The sequence below is a fragment of the Seriola dumerili genome, unplaced genomic scaffold, assembly GCF_002260705.1.
Source record: "Seriola dumerili isolate Sdu_G_001 unplaced genomic scaffold, Sdu_1.0 BDQW01000056.1, whole genome shotgun sequence".
Classification (NCBI taxonomy): Eukaryota; Metazoa; Chordata; class Actinopteri; order Carangiformes; family Carangidae; genus Seriola; species Seriola dumerili.
This window is the reverse complement of record NW_019174311.1, coordinates 6,090,766-6,110,356: the sequence shown is the minus strand read 5'-3', so window position 1 is coordinate 6,110,356 and position 19,591 is coordinate 6,090,766. Positions and strand designations below refer to the sequence as shown.

At 38.4% G+C, this 19,591-nt stretch overlaps 1 protein-coding gene across 2 annotated transcripts; it reads right to left on the bottom strand.

Annotated features, from left to right (window-relative positions):
- Window positions 1–1,141: 1,141 nt before the first annotated feature.
- On the bottom strand, window positions 1,142–19,393 carry LOC111219289 (beta-1,4 N-acetylgalactosaminyltransferase 1-like). Of its 2 annotated transcripts, none has more exons than XM_022741918.1 (11): window positions 19,095–19,393; window positions 15,029–15,243; window positions 14,738–14,920; window positions 12,683–12,789; window positions 12,479–12,516; window positions 12,185–12,365; window positions 5,914–6,006; window positions 5,641–5,828; window positions 4,761–4,901; window positions 2,600–2,837; window positions 1,142–2,443 (listed from the first exon to the last, which is right to left on the bottom strand). In XM_022741918.1, the coding sequence occupies exons 2-11, from the start codon at window positions 15,241–15,243 to the stop codon at window positions 2,232–2,234; spliced, it is 1,596 nt and encodes a 531-aa protein (XP_022597639.1). In that variant the 5' UTR covers window positions 19,095–19,393; the 3' UTR covers window positions 1,142–2,231. The 2 variants fall into 2 exon arrangements, with proteins under 2 accessions (XP_022597639.1, XP_022597638.1); XM_022741917.1 differs by lacking the exon at window positions 19,095–19,393 and adding an exon at window positions 18,184–18,245.
- Window positions 19,394–19,591: the final 198 nt, after the last annotated feature.

Genomic DNA, 19,591 nt, shown 5'->3' with positions numbered 1-19,591 from the left:
GAAAATTGGTGAGTGTGGTCATTTTTGGCTTCCACAGTAATGGGACAGGAAAGAAGAGAAACAAAGTTATGCTATACAAATCTGTGTTCATTATTTGGGGCTTTTTGCTAATCTTTGCTTTTTTGCAAATTATTGAATCATTTGAAAATCTTTGGGCCCCAAACAGTTATTTAAATGAATCTATCATAGCAGTTTAGAGGGGAAATGTCTGTGTTCGGCGCGACTGCTAAAAACTCATAGATAATCTGAAACATAACAAGGAGCCCCAACCAAGCCAAATGGTTTGCAGACAATGCTTTTAATCTTCAAAATTTTGCGTATTTCCCTCTAAGATGTAGCGAATTAGAAGCCGATACATGTATTTAATTGTTGCTAACTGTATTTATGCTTTCTTTTTTAAACAACAAATGGAACATATATACTGTAGATGATACAAAATCTGACACTAGAGCACTTTCGCCTTTGTTTTGGGTATCCCTGTCATTCACAAAGCCCCCAAACAACCACACGTAGTAGTTGACATCCACATCAAAACAGTGAGGCCGTCATAAAGGGAGGTAATGAGACAGTTTTTAATTAAAAAAACAAAAACCTTTTCAAACACTTTTCAAAATACAGCAATACAACAGTTAAAACAAGCAGTAAGTAAGTCAAACAAATATAACAGTTTCTACTGCCATACATCGCTGAATGTGTCAGAGAGCTATGCACAGCAGACACTGACTCTAGAGAAGCTCAGGTGTAACCAGTACCCCTAATGATAGAGTCATTACACTTACATGTGGCATTATTATTATTATTATTATTATTATTATTATTATTATTATTATTATTATTATTATTATTATTTATGTTATTAGTGACTTTTGTCTCAGTCATTCATGTTAAATGTCCATGTGAGGAAAGCCGGCATCTTGCTTTTTGCAGCAGTTTAAAATAGTATTAAAATTATACTATTGTACTTTAAGAAATATTCCATCTTTAAGGATTGTAATAATTTCCAATCCAAAATGTATATTTGTCATTTTTATTTATTTATTTATTTATTTAACTGTATTTTGAAAAAACGAATCTGTAAAATGAATAAACAACAAATTCATCTGAGTTGGATACATTTGACAAGATTTGACTTGAAAAGAAATTTCTGAGGTACAAAAAGACTGAGCTGAATAACAGGTAGAAATGCTGAGAGATATCAAAGAAATGGATAACATGAGGAATGATTTATTATATTATGATCGGATTTATGTCCTGTAATTTTAAAACAATTGGGAGGTGTATTTACTTTTTGACTTGAGTTACTCTGCACAGATTTTCACGTGATTATCTATTTGTCCTGAATGAATAGTTACAGCCAGTAGCATGAGCTTTATTTCCTCACTACAATTATTTTTAGCAAAGATCAGATGATGGTAAACTTAAGCCTAGATTAGTGCTTCAGTAAGTCAGCTATACAATGGTACAAAGACTCACTTTACAGCCTTTTCAGTTTACATGCACAGCAGGGTGTGCCCAGTGATAAATACAGTGTCTGTCACAATAATTCAAAAAACATTCTTGAGTAATCAACTCTTACAAATCCATGGGCTGAGCTGTTTTTTGTGGTGATGACAGTGTAAGTCTGATGAATAGTAAGCCTTTCAGTTGCTTAAATATACTCAGTTGTTGTGCAATAAGTAGGGAGGCTTATTCAAAGTTACAGTAGCCGGATCAAGTTCAAGTGCTTAGTGAAAATAAATATTTACACTTTTGTATTTAGGAGGAAAATCAACGAATACGATCTAAATTAAATGCAACGAAAACAGCACAGGAGTCACTATCTGTGCTGCCTGCTTGAGTCATTAGCAAATAAATAGCAAGTGAGCATTAAACTTGAAATGTTGCTTCTCCAAGTGGTTGTAGCTCAAAGGCAGTCAGAGTCTAAACATCCGGGATTACTGAATCACTACTTAATGTCTTGTAGTGATCCAACACATATGGTCTTGGATCAATTGCATCATTTACTTCTCAAAAACAGTACTATTATAAGTGCATATTTGGATCAAGAACAAAGAATTGTGATCTGTTCACAGAACAAAATCTGTTTACACAGTCAATTAACAAGTTTAGCCAGTAAACAAGCTGTAAAAATACATACACAATACATTCTCTGTCTTTACTCCGTCCGAAAACAACATCCCATCTTTTCTTACATCAAGGCAGCTGTTTGATGCCTGTCGGGAGCCGTGGTTTCAGGGACTAGTCATGCACTTGAACCTGTTCTTGAAGTAGAAGATTTCATCACGAATGTTACTATTAGCACTGGAGGACGAGTAACGGAATTTTTTGTAGGCCTTCTGTTCGTCTGTTTGACCCCAAGGTAGTTTGATCTTTGATGCGTGGTTTACAATGATGTCACTACAGGAGCCAATGTGGAGAGAGCCCAGAGCGTCGATGAAGAACTCTGCAGAGTCGAAAGAAAATTAGGTTATGACAATCCTTGCCTTATTTTTTGCAGAGTTTGTTTCTTTGCTATCTCTGAATTTGAAGCAACTCAGCAGTGTCATAATGGCGATATACAGAGAATAGCTTGGTATGAGCTAAATATAGATAGACTCACCCAGATGAGCGCTCCGTGCCAGACGGGGGTTGAAGCCCACCTGCTGCACCTTGTCTGTTCGCACCATGAAGAAGTTGATGACGGCATCGGCTACCACACAGTTCGGAAATCCCTTGACGACGTGGTGGTAGCCATTTCTGATATGTAAACAGTCTCCCTCCTCTCCCCCTTCTTCCACTGAAATGGTGTGAAGGTATGTCGCAGTGTAACCTGTCACCTCTCGCACTGCACCACCAACCTGAAGTCATAACGGCAGAAATGTTACGACAATCAATACACAAGAAATAAAATTGTTAAGAATATATAGAAATGACACTGTATACTGTACTATATAATACACAGTATATTATACCCTCCATTAAATGTGATTCACTCAAAAAGCTTCTCCCAGTTTAAAACCAGGCATGTTGCAGTCCAGTGACACACGTCTTGGATCACTGAGCAGCCACATTATAAGGATCAGTATAAGAGCCTGATTTCTGATCTGATCCGTACATATACACGAAACTATACAGCACACACACTTAAAGGAATCCTCATGATATCATTATTGTTTTAAAGGTAAGTTGATAAAAAATATGGTCACGCCTTAAATAACTCAGAAAGAAGGAAGTTGTTGACATGTGAACAACCTCTATCACTACTGACATGATTAAAAACAAACAAAAAAACCACATGATAATGGATACCTGCAGAAACCCCCACCTGTCCAACAAAAGAACAATATGATACATTGTATTGTAAAAACCATGAAGCTACTTCTACTTTATTTCTTTTGGAGGGAAAAATGATTCACAACTGTTCTTACAATCAGGTTACACTAACTTTATTGTACTCAACTTCCTGCATCTGGGTAGATACTGAAGAAATTGCAGTCTGCATTAAATGCTCTGTATCAAATGTGTACTATGAGTTTTTATTTCTACATAGATCTCCTGAATTTTTTATGACAGTACAGCAGGACAATGATCCTAAACAAAGGCCTTATTCAGGCAATAACAGCCATCACTGTGTTATACAACGGGTTACTGTTTAGACACCCCTATGGCTGACACTTTTATTGTCCATTGCGTGGGTAACCAAGATCTTATAGATAAGGATGTAGAGGAGAGCATAACTTAGAGAATACAGCCCAAATGCAATTATTGTCAAGGATAAGATAAGTAGGGCAAAGGACAAGACACATGTAATATTAATTAGGTAAGAACATGTGACAGTGCAGGTTTTAGTGTCCAACAGCATCTTCACACATAAATGTTTAGGATAAAGTTTTGCCTTATTCGGAGTAAGGTGCAGAGAAATGTTGCAACCATGTGATACCTGGGAATATATAACCACTGTCAAATAAGACATCTTCAGAACTTGGTGTGGCGCAACTATGGTTCACTTGCTGTCATTGCACTGCTCATCACTTTCTCTGCGGCACGTCAGTTTGCACTCAATACTTCTGCCTGAGACATGCGAACTCCTGGGAATCACAAGAATTTCAATCACAGAGGCCAGGTGACTCAAGAGTTTAAAAAAAAAGGAAAAAAAACAGGAAATTTTCTTGATAGCTGACCTTAATCCTCTTGTACATGTGTTTCATTTGCTTTAAATGACAAAAAGACAACAAGCAAAATGCACAGCACGACATAGGTCTGGTAGATCATCACCAGGGAAGTTAGTAAGTGTGTGCCAATGTCTATAAACCTCAGACAACTAAAAAGCAGTTCTCTCTGTTAATGTAATATAAGGTCAGGTATAAGTTTATCTACTATATATAGCAAGTGCTTCATGAGTCAATGAAAACAATACAAGACCAACAAGTACCACAAAATAATACCATACCAAGACATTTAAAACAGCCCAGAGAAAAGCCCAGGTCATAAGACCTGAGAGACCTGCCTGAAGAGGTGGGGGGATAAATGAATCATGGATGCATCTGGAGCTGGATTATAGAGTCGTGTATGTGATTAATAGAATCTTCATTCAGCATTCAGATGGATTTATTTCTCTAAGGGAGATGTAGTGGTTTTAACCCCACCTGTGGTGATCAGAGATTCTAATCTATTTATTTTAATTAGTAGAGTATCTATAGATACAATGATACGCACAGTCTCCAACAACGCATCAGATATCTGTAACACACATTGTATTGCATCTGGTTCACGCATCTCACCAGATCTAGAGTGGTCTTCTCCAGGATGTCCACCATCTTCTCCAACTTAGTGTTTGCAGTGAAGATGAAGTCATCATCCGCCCAGAGCACATACTTGGTGGTCACTTGAGACACTGCCAGGTTTCTTCCTGCAAACCAGCCCTGTACACAGTAGATGAACAGCGGTCAAAACACATTAACTGCACTTTTATTATTCTATTCACGTATTTGCATAATCACTGTGCATGTGTGTGTGTGTGTGTGTGTGTGTGTGTGTGTATGTGTGGGTTGAGATTTAACAGCTCTTAAATCTAAATAACATGCTTGGAGACTCACTAGTTCTCTGATATTCTACAAATAATCTCACTGTATAATCTGTGTCAGAAATGCAGTCAGTTAAATCCCGGTGTTGTGTCATGAGACTCAAATTATTAATGAAGGTATCCATGCTATGCCCGCTGTGTGTGATGTGAAGATGAATGTGTGTCTTGTTTGTTTCTTGAGCAAGAGGAAACAATGTTGGGTTTTCCCCGAATAGTTAGTTAGTTCCTAGTTGTGAGGACCTGTACTGCCATGCGGCAGCTGATGGTATGTTTAGTCAGTCTACTGGTCCAGTCCCGAGTCTTATATGAACATGTCAGGCTGGGTCGGGACCAGAATTTAGAGATATAAAGATAATTGTAGGCAAAGTGTCCGATGCTGAGCTTGGCAGGTGCGCTCTGCAAAACTGCAAAACTGTAAAAATTCATGAGTCTGGACAGAAGAGGACAAATGTGTTCCCATTTTGAAAATGTGTTTAAACCTATCAATTATATTATCTGACATAGGATCCAACTGTCATAGCGTATATGACACACTGATCACAGTTATACTTCATAGAGACATACTCAAACTTCTTTACCTTTCCAAATGGCATGATGTAATGTTCAATGTGAGGCCCAGTCACTGGCTGAGGGTGTTCATTATCATCCGCTATCACTATGGTGACGGTGGGATAATATTGCCGTATGCTGTCAATGAGATCTTTGAGTTTGTCATAGCGTAGAAAGGTCTTGGTGGCGATGGTAACAAGGGCACTAATATTGTACTCTAAATGGAAACAAAAAACACAAACAACAGTTATATTCCAGGCGCTTTGAACAAATAAAACTGATAATGACTGCTGCTCACAAACCTCTTTGGTATCCGGAGTTGTAAAGTCTGGGGATGGTTCCATGACCAACTTTAATGGTGAAAAATGACTGGTGACCTTTAGTTGCAAATTCCACTGTAGATCAAAATGACAATTGTGATACAATCAGGTTTCAGACTTCAGGGGAGGATATGCAAAAAGTACTTTTCAGTTCGTTGCCACAGTGTATCATTTACTTCTCAAAAACACTAAGCACCCCATCCCACACACAAAGATTTGAGTGTGGCCTATTGTGAATGTACAATAAAAACACAAAGCAAAGCTGGTCCAATCCGGAAATGTCGCAAACAACTAGCTAAATCTTTCATCAGCTAGTGGTTTGTCTTCCCTTCACAGTAACAGTCAATGATAGTTCTGTCAGTTGGTGACATGTGCAGTTCAAGAGGGTGGGGATATTAGCATTCAATCTTGAAAAAAAGATTAATTTTAACATGCTAATGGCAACTGAGAATTTCGAAATTGGCTAAAGAACAAACAAACACGTTTTCAAGTTTTAAATTTGTATCTCAACCTCATGCAAAAACTTTCTTTAGAGGATTATTTTTTGTTTTATGAAATTATGAAATTAACAATTTATTGGGACCTTTCGGTCTTAGACGTTTCTAACAGGTGTTAGACCGAAATGTTGCAATAAATTACTTGCTGCAAGTCAGACAGTGTGCAGGATTTTTTGATTGCCACTTTGGATCCCACATCCAGTTCCTATGCACCTGCCTCACATAATAGATGTGCAAAGTTTTCTCTTGTTTATGAAATTATCTGCCAATCATTCCAGATGTGGTCAGTCAGACAGCTTAGGAAACAACGCAATGTTTGAAATAAGCAGCTTCAACACACTGAGTCACAGAACATCAACATACAGTACGTGCATCTAGCACATCATGCTACAGTTTAGTTTCAGGAAGGCGCAGCCTCTCAGAGAAATGTGTTTCAGTAGGGAAAGGGTAAGGGTTTTTGGACACCATTATAACAATCTTTGGCAATGAAGTTTCCCACAAAGCATTTGACACATTTCTCCAAAACAGAATCACATACTGGGTCTTCACACTGTCACGTGCGCAGGCCTTCTAAATTTCTCCTTAAAAATGAGATAAAAAGATGTCTTATTCCTATTAAGGCTTCATCTGCCAGAGGCTTTACTGATCAGCCTGTTACTGACACTCAAATTTGGTTTCCTCAACATCACATCACTGTCTAGTAAAGCATTACTAATTAATGACTTGATTCTTAAGCTGGATATGATTGGTCTTTGTGAAACATGGCTTAAAGCAAACGTTATCCTACCTGTTAATGAAGCCTCTTCATCTGATTATACTAATGCACATGCTGCTCGAGCTACTAAGCAAAGATGGGGGTCTGGCATTAATCTACAAGTCAAGTTTCAGATGAACATCTAAACTTGAAGTGACCTTTCACCCTTTTGAAGCTCTTGTATTGAAATCATCTCCTTTACAGACCACCCGGCCCTTATTCACAGTTTTTAGAATAATTTGGTGAATTTATCTCTTGTCTTATTACAGACACTGACCACATTCTAACATCTCTTAGCTGCTTGTCCTTTAGACCCTATCATTTTCTAGAAGTCATAAAATAGATGAGATTAGTTATACAATCACCTCCTCTACTCCAGCTTTTACAGTGCCAGCAGAGCATTACATCGAGTCCCAGTTACTTTCTCCTTTAACAAACTTAGATACTCTGTCTCTTCAAGCACTGTCTGAGCTGGTGTTGTCTTGTAAACCCATCCACCTGCCTATTGGACCCTCTAACAGCTAAGCTCTCCAAAGAGCATTGTTGGGACCTTCAGTGTTGAACATTATTCATTTATCATTATAACAACTGGCACTTTCCCCAGTAGCTTTAAGACTGCTGTGGTTAAACCTTTATTTAAAAAAAACACACCTTGATCCATGGTCCCTAAATAATTATCAGCCAGTCTCAAACCTTCCTTTCTTTTCTAAAGTATTAGAAAAAGTTGTGTCTCAGGAGCTTTCACCTCACTTGTCTAATAATAATCTTATTTGAAGCGTTCCAGTCTGCCTTCAGGGCCAGTCACTCCACTGACAGAGTGCTCACTGAAGTAGTAAATGATCTTCTGATCTCCATGGATACAGACTCCACCTCTGTGCTCCTCCTACTGGACCTCAGTGCAGCCTTCGATGCTAAAGATCATTCACATTCAGTTTCTAGCCTGGCCATACCCTGGTTAAAGTCCTACTTATCTTACACAGTGTGTCTCCTATAATGACACTATATTGACATACCCTGCCTCTGCTTTTCTCTATCTATATTTCACCTCATGACCAAATTATGCGCAGTCATGGAGTTAATTAGTGCCACGGGTGCTCAGCTCCGAGGCACTCCTCTACAGCTAGAATAGCTGAGAGGGGTGCCTCGGCCTTCGGACTTATTATTATTCTTTCGACAAATTTTGGCGCGTAACTCGTCCCAAAGCTTTGAGAAAACCCCGGTAATATATACATCAAAACGTGCGTCTTGATCCCGAAAGAGGTGCTATGACTTTTGGTGTTAAAATTCCAATTTTTCCCAAAGTTATTCCCAAAATACTGGGAATAAATAATGCATTAGGAATGCATTGGAATTTTCTTTAAAAACCTTTTTTCTACAAAATGTCACCTTTTTTCTGAGTCACCCAGCTCTCTCATACCTGCACGTAGAAATGTGATTCAAACTATAAAACGGAGGAAAACTTCTGCTCTCTCCAAAACACAGCAACTGTTTTTACATAACATGTAAACTTTTCAAACTATGAGCACTCAAAGGAGGAGTGCAAATCACTTTTTCTTCAAAGTTAGAGTGACAGCGTCAGTTGGCTAGAGTGCGTGAAGCAGTAAAAAATAACCTTTGTTTTTATTTTTAACGGCCAAACCGTAAAAAGGAGACAAATAATTATTTCTGAAAATGTAGACATAGTTTTTGGGATTCATAAAATGTAACTTTGACAGGAAGGGTCTGCACAAAATTTAAACAGGGGTGCCGAGTCCGGCAGCAATACCTGTCTCACTCTCATTGACACCTAATGTAATCGTCTTTTTTTTTTCAAAAGAATCTCACTCTGTCTTCGCACTGAGCTTACTCACTCATTTTAAGGAATATCTGAATAAAATAGAGACTGTAAGAAACTTCTGGCTTCAGTGTCTGTCACGGTGTTTTCGGTTTTTGAAAAGAAGTAACGGTTTTCTCATAATTTGCAATTGTTTTAAGCCATGTAGAAGCCAAATTCTGGGCAGATTTTCACATTGCCATGGCAACGGCAGCTCCTGACCTGTGTGCGTGTGTGCGTGCCTAGCAACCAGATAACCAACTCTCCAAGCTCCGCTAGCTTTACATTAGCCGCATGTTAGGTCTTAAATTACATTTAGTTAGGTCTTAAATATGTAAGTCCATTTACTGCTTCCTTTGTTGCTTTTCTTTTTGTTTTGTTAAATGAGTGAATGAAGTTGTGACGGTCTCCGCTGAGACAGAGGAGAGGAGAAGCTACTAGCCCTCTCTCGCTGTCACTTCTAGTCGCGTTGCTCTCCTCCCCAGTAATGTTAAATTTAGCACAGAAAAAAACATAATAGTGATAATTTAAATAGCGGTTCATGGGATTTATTAACCCTCAGGGGTCCCTCTGTCCTTTTTTGGATATTTTCTTCACTTTTCTTTTTTGATTAGCTGATCATTTTGGCTGTGTTACAGCTGAAGGTATGGATTTCTGCAAGAAAGTGTCTTTTTTGACATATTTTTAAAATCTAATGTCAGTTACTGTTACAGGTCTATTATACACTGGTAACACATTTTGTACCCTCTGGGGTTCCTCGCATCCAAAAAAGGACACACAAAGAAAATGCTATAAAATCATCATATATCAATATTTTTTTCTGCTTTTTTTTGCATACATCTCTTAAACCACTTCAGTTCTGCTCAAACCTACCAAATGTTTATTAGTTTTCAGGATTTTAACCCTTTAAATGCCAGTTTGACGACATGTTGCCTCTTGTTTTATAAAAAAAAAAAAACACAGAATATGAGATATTTCCCACATAATACATGATGGAGGGATGTGACATTGTTTTATATCAGAGTCTTTTATATCAAGACATTTCTCAAAACCAGAATATGATCAGGGTGACTTTTGAACACTGGAAATAAATCATGTACTCATCCCGGCAGTAGCCCCCGTGGCACTCAAAATTTCCCTGGAATTTTCTAGTTTCCACTGTTATGCTGATGATACTCTAGCTGTATGTGCCCATAAAGGCTGACCATTCCTTTAAAATTATGAATTTAGAGGTCTGATTGTCTGCTGAGAAAAGCTGGATGTCTCTCACTTTTTTGCTCCTAAATTCAGACAAAACTGAGATGCTGGTCGTTGGCCCGACCCGACATAGGCACCAGTTTGATCAAGTTACGATAACTCTCTCGACAGTTTTGTGATTTCTCATAGTCTGACAGCCAAGAATCTCGGTGTCACATTCGATCCTACCCTCTCCTTCAATCAGCACATTAAAGATATCACCAAGACTGCCTTTTTTCACCTACATAACATAGCTAAGATTCAGTCTTCTCTATCTATGACTGATGCTGAAATCTTAATTAATGCCTTGTTTCATCAAGACTTGACTATTGTAACATTTTGTTTTCTGGCCTGCCACATGTTAGTATTAAAAGTCTTCAAATGGTTCAGAATGCTACAGCTAGAATTGTTACCAAATCCAGAAAATCTGAACATATTACACCAATTTTAGCTTCTCTTCATTGGTTCCCTGTCCATATGAGATCAGACTTTAAGGTGCTTTAAATGACGTACAAAGTTGTATATGGACTTGCTCTTTCATACCTGTCTGATCTGCTTAAACTTTATACTCCATCTCATGCTCTCCGGCCCCAGATTTGATTGCTACTGTCCTGTATGACCCTCAGTTGTTCAGATCCTGGGTCAGTGGGAGCAGTAACTGAAGGAAAGAGCCAATTTCTTGCATTATCTCTTCTTTACTGACCCCCAGCCATGCCGTCTCCAACAGCGTTTTTCTTGACACACACTCTCCAAACGCTCCAGCACCTGTTCCTTCTGGGTGAGATGCAACACCTGCTCCTTCATGGCTCTGATCAGCTTCACATCCTGCAGCCTTTTGTGGTTTCCTTTTCTGCTGGAGCTTCAGTTTGAACCGCAGCTCATGCCTTTCTCTGCTCCAGCTCCTCCTGCTGGTCTGCATACTGCTTATGAGGTTTTTCCCTCTGCTCTTTAAACGTTTTTCCAGGAGCAACGTTTGGTCCTGCCAAAATAACCTCTTCTGCCTTTTTGTAAAGCCAGAAGTTAATTGGGGTCTAATCTGTTATTTCCTCATCTCCGTAGTCTAAATAGAAATCCTCCTCCAAGTCCAGATTCTTGGACTTGAAGCTCCATTCATCCGTGACAGAGTAAATTCAGATTTTTATGTTTTCTTTTTCAAATCAGCCTGAAATGGTGCCTCACATGTGTGAATAAGATATCTATCCATAACACCTGACTGCTGCTGCTGTCTTATTGAGTATCTGCATGTGAATGAAGCTCTACGGTGAAAGTAGAAAGCTGCTCCCTCCTGTCAACAGCAGGTGACTCTACCACTGACAACCTATACTAAACCAGGGCTCAAAGTCACCAAAGTCATGCTGTGCCACAGGAAATGACTCATACAAAACCTCATTCAAAAACTTTGGCACGCTTTTCTCTTTAGTTTTACATTGTGAGGGTGCGTCATGTGGCGTAGTGGTCTGAGCAGGCACCCCATGTGTAGAGGCTACAGTCCTCGCTGCAGTCGGCCCCGGTTCGAGTCCCACATCGGATGGCCTTTGCTGCATGTCATTCCCCCTCTCTCTGCCTCCCCATTTCCTCTCTCTCTCTACTGCACTATAAATAAAGGCATAAAAAAAAAAAAAGTTTTACATTGTGAGAGCAGTCTTTTGCTGTCTGTCACATCTCACCTGGCGCCACCTGTGTGCTGTACACTTCGCTTGGCAGACAGCGAGATTAAAGGTAGGTATTTTTTGGTGTTCATTCACAATCTCATGGTGATTGATTGCACCTGAATGCACTATACATTTAGGGATAAAAATAACCTTGTATTGATAATTCTTACACTCCTTCAAGTGTAGTGAGATACCTCCTCCACCTATGAGGAAGTATGTCATCACTTCCCTCTATAAGGTTTAACGGTACATATGACATTCTACTTTTAGATTCAAGATAGTATCCACATAATAACTTTACCTGTATCTGCTGTCTTTGGATGGAAAACAGTGTTTCTATAGGTGACGAACTGCAGCTGCCGGTTCAGAGCTGAGAGAAGAGGACTCGACAATATCATATGCATCTCTCCATCTCCTTTGACAGAGACACTGTCCACTGTAGCAGCAACATCAAAAGTCCCCAGTTTCGCTGTCAAAGACACCTGTTACACAAAATGCATGTTTTGGGGGAAAAATTAAACAAAGACATTTAATGTTTATGCAAAAAAATAGCATATGTCAACCCCAATGAAAAACCAAAAATGAGAAAAATTACCATATGGCTTGATTTTGTTTCTTCTTTAAGACCCAAGCCTATGGAAAGAGAGGAATTATTATCAGGGATATCAACATGGGATGATAGTGAAGCATTTTAACAGAGTTAAAGAACAAATACTGCACTAACAGTCGATGACGAGGTAACATTTAAATCATCAGTTTTTTTATATTGTGTATTGTGCTGTGTTAAATATGCTTTTACCAGGAATGATGATTGTTTTGAGGGGTCGCACCTCCACCCCCTGGGTAGGATACTGAAGAGGACTGTTGGCCTCGGCTACAATAAGCAAATTTGCAGGACTGAAGGACCTTTACACACAGAACACACAGTATTAGATATAACGTAGCTGCACTGCTTCATCACTGTGCAATCAACACCATAGTCTTAATATTCACAGAGAAGGCAATTTGATGCGATTTCACTGTATGTTTCCAGTCTTGAGTTAAAGTAAATCATTCACTGGACAAAACTAGCATTAATTGATATTATATTTATTTTTGGGGGTTAGGGCCCCTATCTTACTTCCAGCCCAATGCAGCATTAAAACTACAAGTGCCTATGCGAGTGTCTGACCAACACAGCTGTCATTTTCCAGGAAACAACTATTTTCTGTGTAAAGATATAATGGTGTCCTGAGCAGAGAACAAAGTACACCCTTTCTGTGTGTGTAGTGAAGCAAGCTTCTCTGTTCTTTGTTTTGGTGTACTCGATGGGTACATAATGTTAGATGTCTGTTTTCATTAGTGACCAGCTAGCTGTTCATCAAATGTTGCTATCACTAGTCGGCTTAATGCCAGCATTGCCATGGAGCACATCACAGCAAAGCTTATAGATTATTTAAGAAACTAAGTACAACCCTTTTGAACCATGTTCCTGGTGCTTATACACTTTTGCTAGTTTTAAAAGTGGATATGGACAGACCCCAAAAGCGCCTGGGTCGTACACTTTAGGCACTGTGTTTTTGACTTTTGATCACCAAATGAATCTAATGGCTGTCGGCAGCACAGAGGCATTAAAAAGTAAAATATCTCTTTAAAATCAGAGAAAACAATCATGATCCAAGTCTGGTTTCAAGCAAGTTATATCAGCAAAACCGTATTCAAATAGTAAAGCAAAGGTTTTGCAGAGCTTTTTATGCGTGTATATGTGTGTGTGTGTGTGTGTGTGTGTGTGCACATGACTACTTATGAATAAGAGATAGAGAGCAGGTGCACATATACAACTGTTTATTTTGGGCGTCCAACAAAAATTGTCCAATGTCTATCAAAGATAAAACCAAACCTTGGTTAGTACTGTGAGAGTTCCTATGACCTGGATGATTTAGAATTAGTGCTGAAATGACTTGACTAAATTAGTTGATTGACTGAAAATTAACAGACAACAATCTTTGTAAACAATTAATTATTTACTGATCAAGCACAAATGTCAAAATCTGTTTGTTTTACATTCTCAATTGTGATGATATGCTGCTTTTCTCAGTTTTATATCACTGTAAATGAAATGTTTTTAGGTTTTGGGCTGCTGGTCAGACAAAACAAGGCTCAGAGAAAGTGTGTTCTTACACGGTTTTCTGAAATTTTATAGACTAATTATTAATCTCATAGACTGATTCCCATTTAGTCTTAGATGTGCATTAAGTGTTTATGCACCAGAAGTATGGAACAGTTGGCCTGCTGATTTGAGGTTTTCACTATCATCAAGTTTATATCCTTGTTGATGTAATTTCAGGGCAAAATAATACAAACAGCAAACAAGGAGGGATGCTGTTTCGCTGCATATAGTGCAAGGACAATGCTAGCATAATGACAATACAGTGCTTGGTAAGATGCTAAATATAAAGTGCACAGTGCATGCACTGCATCCTTTTGAAAACTATGCAGGATGCTATGCAATCAATCTCTCTGTGTGATTTAGAGCACCAAGGGTGCAGGCAAACATAACTAAAGCAGGTACACACTGGAGTTATAGAACACTAATGAGAGCAAACACATTTGAACAAGGCCTTTAAATAGACTGCACTGGCAGTGTATTGAAATGCTATATCAGTGATAGGTTAGCTGTCAACATACACTACAGAATGGCTCAAAGGTATCTTAGCAAACTAGCAGTAGGTCATTCAGTAATGGCTAAACCTTGGTTACGGGAACCAAAACCTATTTCATACAGACTTTTTGCTAAGATCATCAAGCTGACAGTTATTATACAAGGGTTCACTGTTAAGGGTTCATAGTCATTTTTCATTAACTAAAACCTTACCTGCTCTGAAAGCTGCTGTACTCCTGAGCTCTGTGACGCTTTACACCTTCAGGGTCCGGGTGGGGCTCTAAAAACGCAACATCCAAATTGTGGGCCCACACATGTGGGTTGAACAGATTGGAGAATGGCAGTTTAAAAGTCTCCTTATCAGCCAGACATACACAAGTATTCTGAGCCAAAAGACTGTGTAAAAAAAAAAAACAAGAAAAAAAAAAAGGAATTGATGAGGATATAAACATGAATTCAAGCAGAACTTAGACAAAATAACAGTCATGCTGACAAATAACCCACCATGCCACATCCTCTTTTATATGGTAGGTTATGTCATTATATGCACTAGTGATGTCCCGAATTTTCCCATCCAGGAGTTCCTTTATTGTACCCCCCTGTCGTGGCTGTATGTCAACTTCTGAGCTGGACCCAGGGCACCAAACATGATACAAGGCTAGCAGCCCCACAATGCTGACGAAAATCAGTCCAAGACACTTCTTAGAGGTCTTATGCATCTAGAATGAAGATTAATACAAATGTCAAAATGGTAGACAAGTAGGCCTCACTGGATAAGACAAACAATACATGCATGTGACAGACATAAGCCCTGTTTTTCACATGGGAAAAACTGAATTTGACTGGATTGTTGACAAGTTCACATCATTTTTCAGTTGGCTTGAAATTTATCTGGACTTGCCTGGATTATGTATTGTTCTGTAGGCTACAAGTGTTAGACCTTGAAAATCATTGAACATTGTTAAATTTCAAATTAGGAAAGATGAATTTTAACCCAATTAGGATTATCTGATCTAGAATCCATGTATCACACTGCAGATGCACAACTCAGGCTTATTGGTGGTTTGACGTGTAAACCAGGTAATACACAACTGTTCATGCATCAGTATTGATCATTTAAATCACCTTTAATGAAAATAAAATAGGTCTGACCTTTGCTTTAAAGCCCATGTGTATTTGAATGAAGTTTGTTATGAGGGGAAAGAAGGCTTCAACCCTAAATATTACTCATTTTAAATGTTAAGGTGAGGTGAAGGTTAAATGTGTGTGTGAATTTTGCTTTTATTTCCCTACACTGAAGCTAAATTATTACTCATTTAGGAACAGATTGTTGGGACAGTTATTTTCCTTAAAAGTAATATTGATGCCAGAGCAGAGTAATAATACCTTCTTGTTACTTTGAGAAACTTCTTTTTTTATGTTAGTGGGTGAATGATGCATTGTCAGTATTAGTGTTATTTTTGCATGCAATACCATGCTTCCAAATTAGTGTTTGTTATCTTCAAGAAACTTTCCTATCTCAGGCTGAAGACTCAGTTTTACCTCCATGAGACCATGACGGCAGAGTAATTACTTTGACTCTTAGAAGTGTTGTTTATTAAGTTATTCCATTTACATTAGTTTGTTGTATTACAAAACATATGTAGCCTATTACTTACAGTGAATTGTCTTCCTATTCATGGTCAGTTACATGTTGTTAGGTGTGTGACCTAGTTCTTCTTCAATGATCTCGTATTCTTTTGTTTCACTGTAGACCGCAGACAACCCTAAAGATGTTCATGACACAAACAAATGTTTTGCCTGGTGGGCTTCCTCTTCCTTGACTCACCCTGTCAATCGCATTTTATGGCAGGTTCACATTGCCAGATAGCTAACAGCCATTGTAGTTGGTGCAACTGCTATGTGGACTGTTAAAGTTCCTCATATGTTATATTGCTGCAACAGATATTTCTTCTTTCCTTATCTAACCATGAGGTGTGACAACTGACAACTTGTTTGGTTTGGTAATTTACTTGCCCCTTGGTTATAATGCGAGTCAGTGACTTTATCCTCTGTCGTTAGGTAGGACAGAGTTATTATGGTTGGAGATTTTAAAATTCATGTAGATGATGTTTCTTGTAGCTTTGCTGCGGATTTTCTTAACGTCACTGAGTCTTTTCATTTAATTCAACATGTGTCTGGTCCCACACACATTAAGGGTCGTTCCCTGGACCTGGTTTTTACGTTTGGTTTACATATCGATTCTATTTGCTCTGAGGTGATGCATGTTACTGATCATTAACACGCTCTGTTTAACTTCCTGCCCATGAAACATGCGATTCTGAAATCGTCTCTCAGCGGAGAGGTTTTCTGCAACAGCATTGTCTTCTCATGACGACTCACTCTGTCTTAATATGAATTGCTTCACCATTTTGGACAAAGTTGCTAGCTTTGTTTTTTTGTATTGCATAGCAAAATGTGACTGGTTCCCTCCCTCAATTCATCCTCCTTGTTAAATGACACTATTTGTTGTTCACAGCCAGGGGTGGACAGTAACAAAGTACATTTGCTTGAGTACTGTACTTAAGTACATTTTTCGAGTTTTATTTTTTTTGTAAACTTATGACTTTTACTCCACTACACTTACACTTAAAAGACAAATATTGTACATTAGACTCTACTATATTTCTGAAGTGAAGTACTTGTTACTGTGAAGCAGAGCTTTTAGTCAGAGGAATGAAGAACGGCCAACTCCTCCACTGTCAGTCACGTTGTGCTGCTGCATGTCTGAACCTGTCAGTGTCCAAACGATGGCCACGTTAGATAAAGATGATTCTGAAGATTCTTCTAGTCCATGTTTACATTTTTTAAATTAAATAAAGATTAATTTTGTTTTAAATGTTGCAGTGTTTAACACGAGCAACATTCATCGCTACCTACAGAAATGTGCTGTTCAACTTTTGAAAGCACGTCAAGGTGTTAAATGTTTGTTTGTTTCCAGATAAAGAGTTTGTAGTTGGCATCGTTTTGCTAATTCAATTGTGTTTTCAGGGTCATTGGATTGTATTTTGAACACTTGAGTATTTTTAAAGCAAGTAATCCAGTGCAAGGTTTAAAAAATACTAAGTAAAAAAACTCAAGTAAAAATTTAACTGAACAACTTTCACTTGTATTGCAGTAATATTTGACTGTTCTTGAACTCTGTTCAAGGCACAGATGTCAGAGGACAGAGCAGCTATGGAAACCAACAAAGCTTCATCTGCAACAAGTGATTTTTAAATAAAGATTACCAACATGATTAATGGTAAAAGAAGCAAGGGCTTCTTACTTTGCAAACCAGATTTAACACAATCCTAAAATCCTGTTGACACCATCAACAACATTGTCACTCCTGCATCTCCTGATGTGCCTGTTTTTTCAACAACAGCAACAAAATCATTAACCTGTTCACATTTTTTGACTGAAGAAACATTGGCAAACTCAGGTCTATTGTATCACAACCAGAGCTACAGATGATTACCCATTATCACTTTTATATCATCCAGAATAAATTGTTGATACTCTACATTTGCATCACACCCATATTATCATCTTTACACTGACTTTCCATGAGGTTAAGGATTCATGTTAAGGTGCTTGTTTTCACATATAGAACCCTACATGGTCAGGCACCTGCGTACATCTGTGACCTGCTTCATCCTTGTATCACTAGTAGGTCACTCAGGTCTTCTGACCAGGTTGTCCCTCGCACTCCACTGGAGACAAAAAGCAAAATGGTGCTCTTCCTTAAGTCAAACGTTCTGCAGCCTCTACTGATACTTTGATAAGGCAACTAAAGACCTATTTATTTAAGTTAGCCTTTGTCTCTTCCTCTCATGTGTGCAATTCTGTGTGTTTTTAATGTCTTTGTGTTGCTTTTATTGTATGTTTTCTTTATTGTTATGTTCAAGTTTGTCCGTTAAAGTTAGAACTTTAATGATGTGTTCTTTAATCATTTCACTTTTATGAAGCAGTTTGTGACTTTGCTATAGCCTACTACATAAACTTTACTACTTACTGTACTGTTACTGTATTAAACATCTCAAACGCTAAAACGCTTATCTAGAGGTCACTTTGCCTCCCAATTCAGTTAAATGCTCCAACGTCATTTTCAAGAAAAAGTAAACGTGTTGCCTATATAAATAACAAAATGGTGCATGATTGACGACTGATTGCGTGTCAATCGAGTTATTAAGCTGAATGAGCTCCCATAAAGGATATCCGTACAGGATACACCAGTTATTAAAACTCTTTATTGAAAGGTCGAGCGTTATATTTTAAAGCAATGAAAATAAGGTTAGACATTTGACCCTTAGAAGACGCCCTTAACTTTCTTCAAAAAATAGCCGATGTTTAACCAGAAAAATGTTCCCGCATTTCCACAAGGCTTCAAACTGCTCCCTTCTCTTTGGGAAATACTTGTCATGAATAAGGGGGAAAAGCGATGAAACCAATATTTCAAAGCAACACGCCAAAAAGCCCCAACATTTCTGTTCATAGACACAGCAGATTAAAAAAAAAAGACAGGAGAAAGATAGATGAATATTCTTACTGTTGTTGTTTCCGTAAAACAAATAGCCTATTCCTCGTCCCTGTTCATCCCCACTACTCGCAACAACTAGTGTGACAGCTGAATGAGAAAGGCGTGTATTTGCGGATTCAAGGTTCAGTGTGCAGAAGCGACTCACAGACTCTTCTCGTGCACCACACCACCCAATGTTTGGACGTCACGGAGAGAAAAGTTGTATTTCCAGATTTAGAATACACAGTTGATGAACTAGTTTTCCTGACAGCTTGCTTGATCCTGGACCTGTCCTGAGAACGCTTCCCAGCACACTCTGAAATAAGCACCTACATGTTTGGGTGTTTAGGAAGCGAAAAATAAACTTTACGTCACTGAACAAATTTAAAGTCACCATCCGTTTAAATAACATGCTCGGCCTGCTTTCAGTTGGCCTTAACTGTGCACAACAAATTTCACACAAGTTTTTCGGTGCTCAACAGCATCATGATTTTGTCACATCACAGTATTTGCAAAAGTTTATCATG

Bases quoted from the DNA above. Each gene is read 5' to 3' on its own strand.
- LOC111219289 (XM_022741917.1), bottom strand. The intron at 14,921-15,028 runs GTGGGTTATTTG...TTTTTTACACAG, and splicing joins ATAAAAGAGGATGTGGCATG to TCTTTTGGCTCAGAATACTT. The intron at 12,366-12,478 runs GTAATTTTTCTC...TTTGTGTAACAG, and splicing joins AAACAAAATCAAGCCATATG to GTGTCTTTGACAGCGAAACT.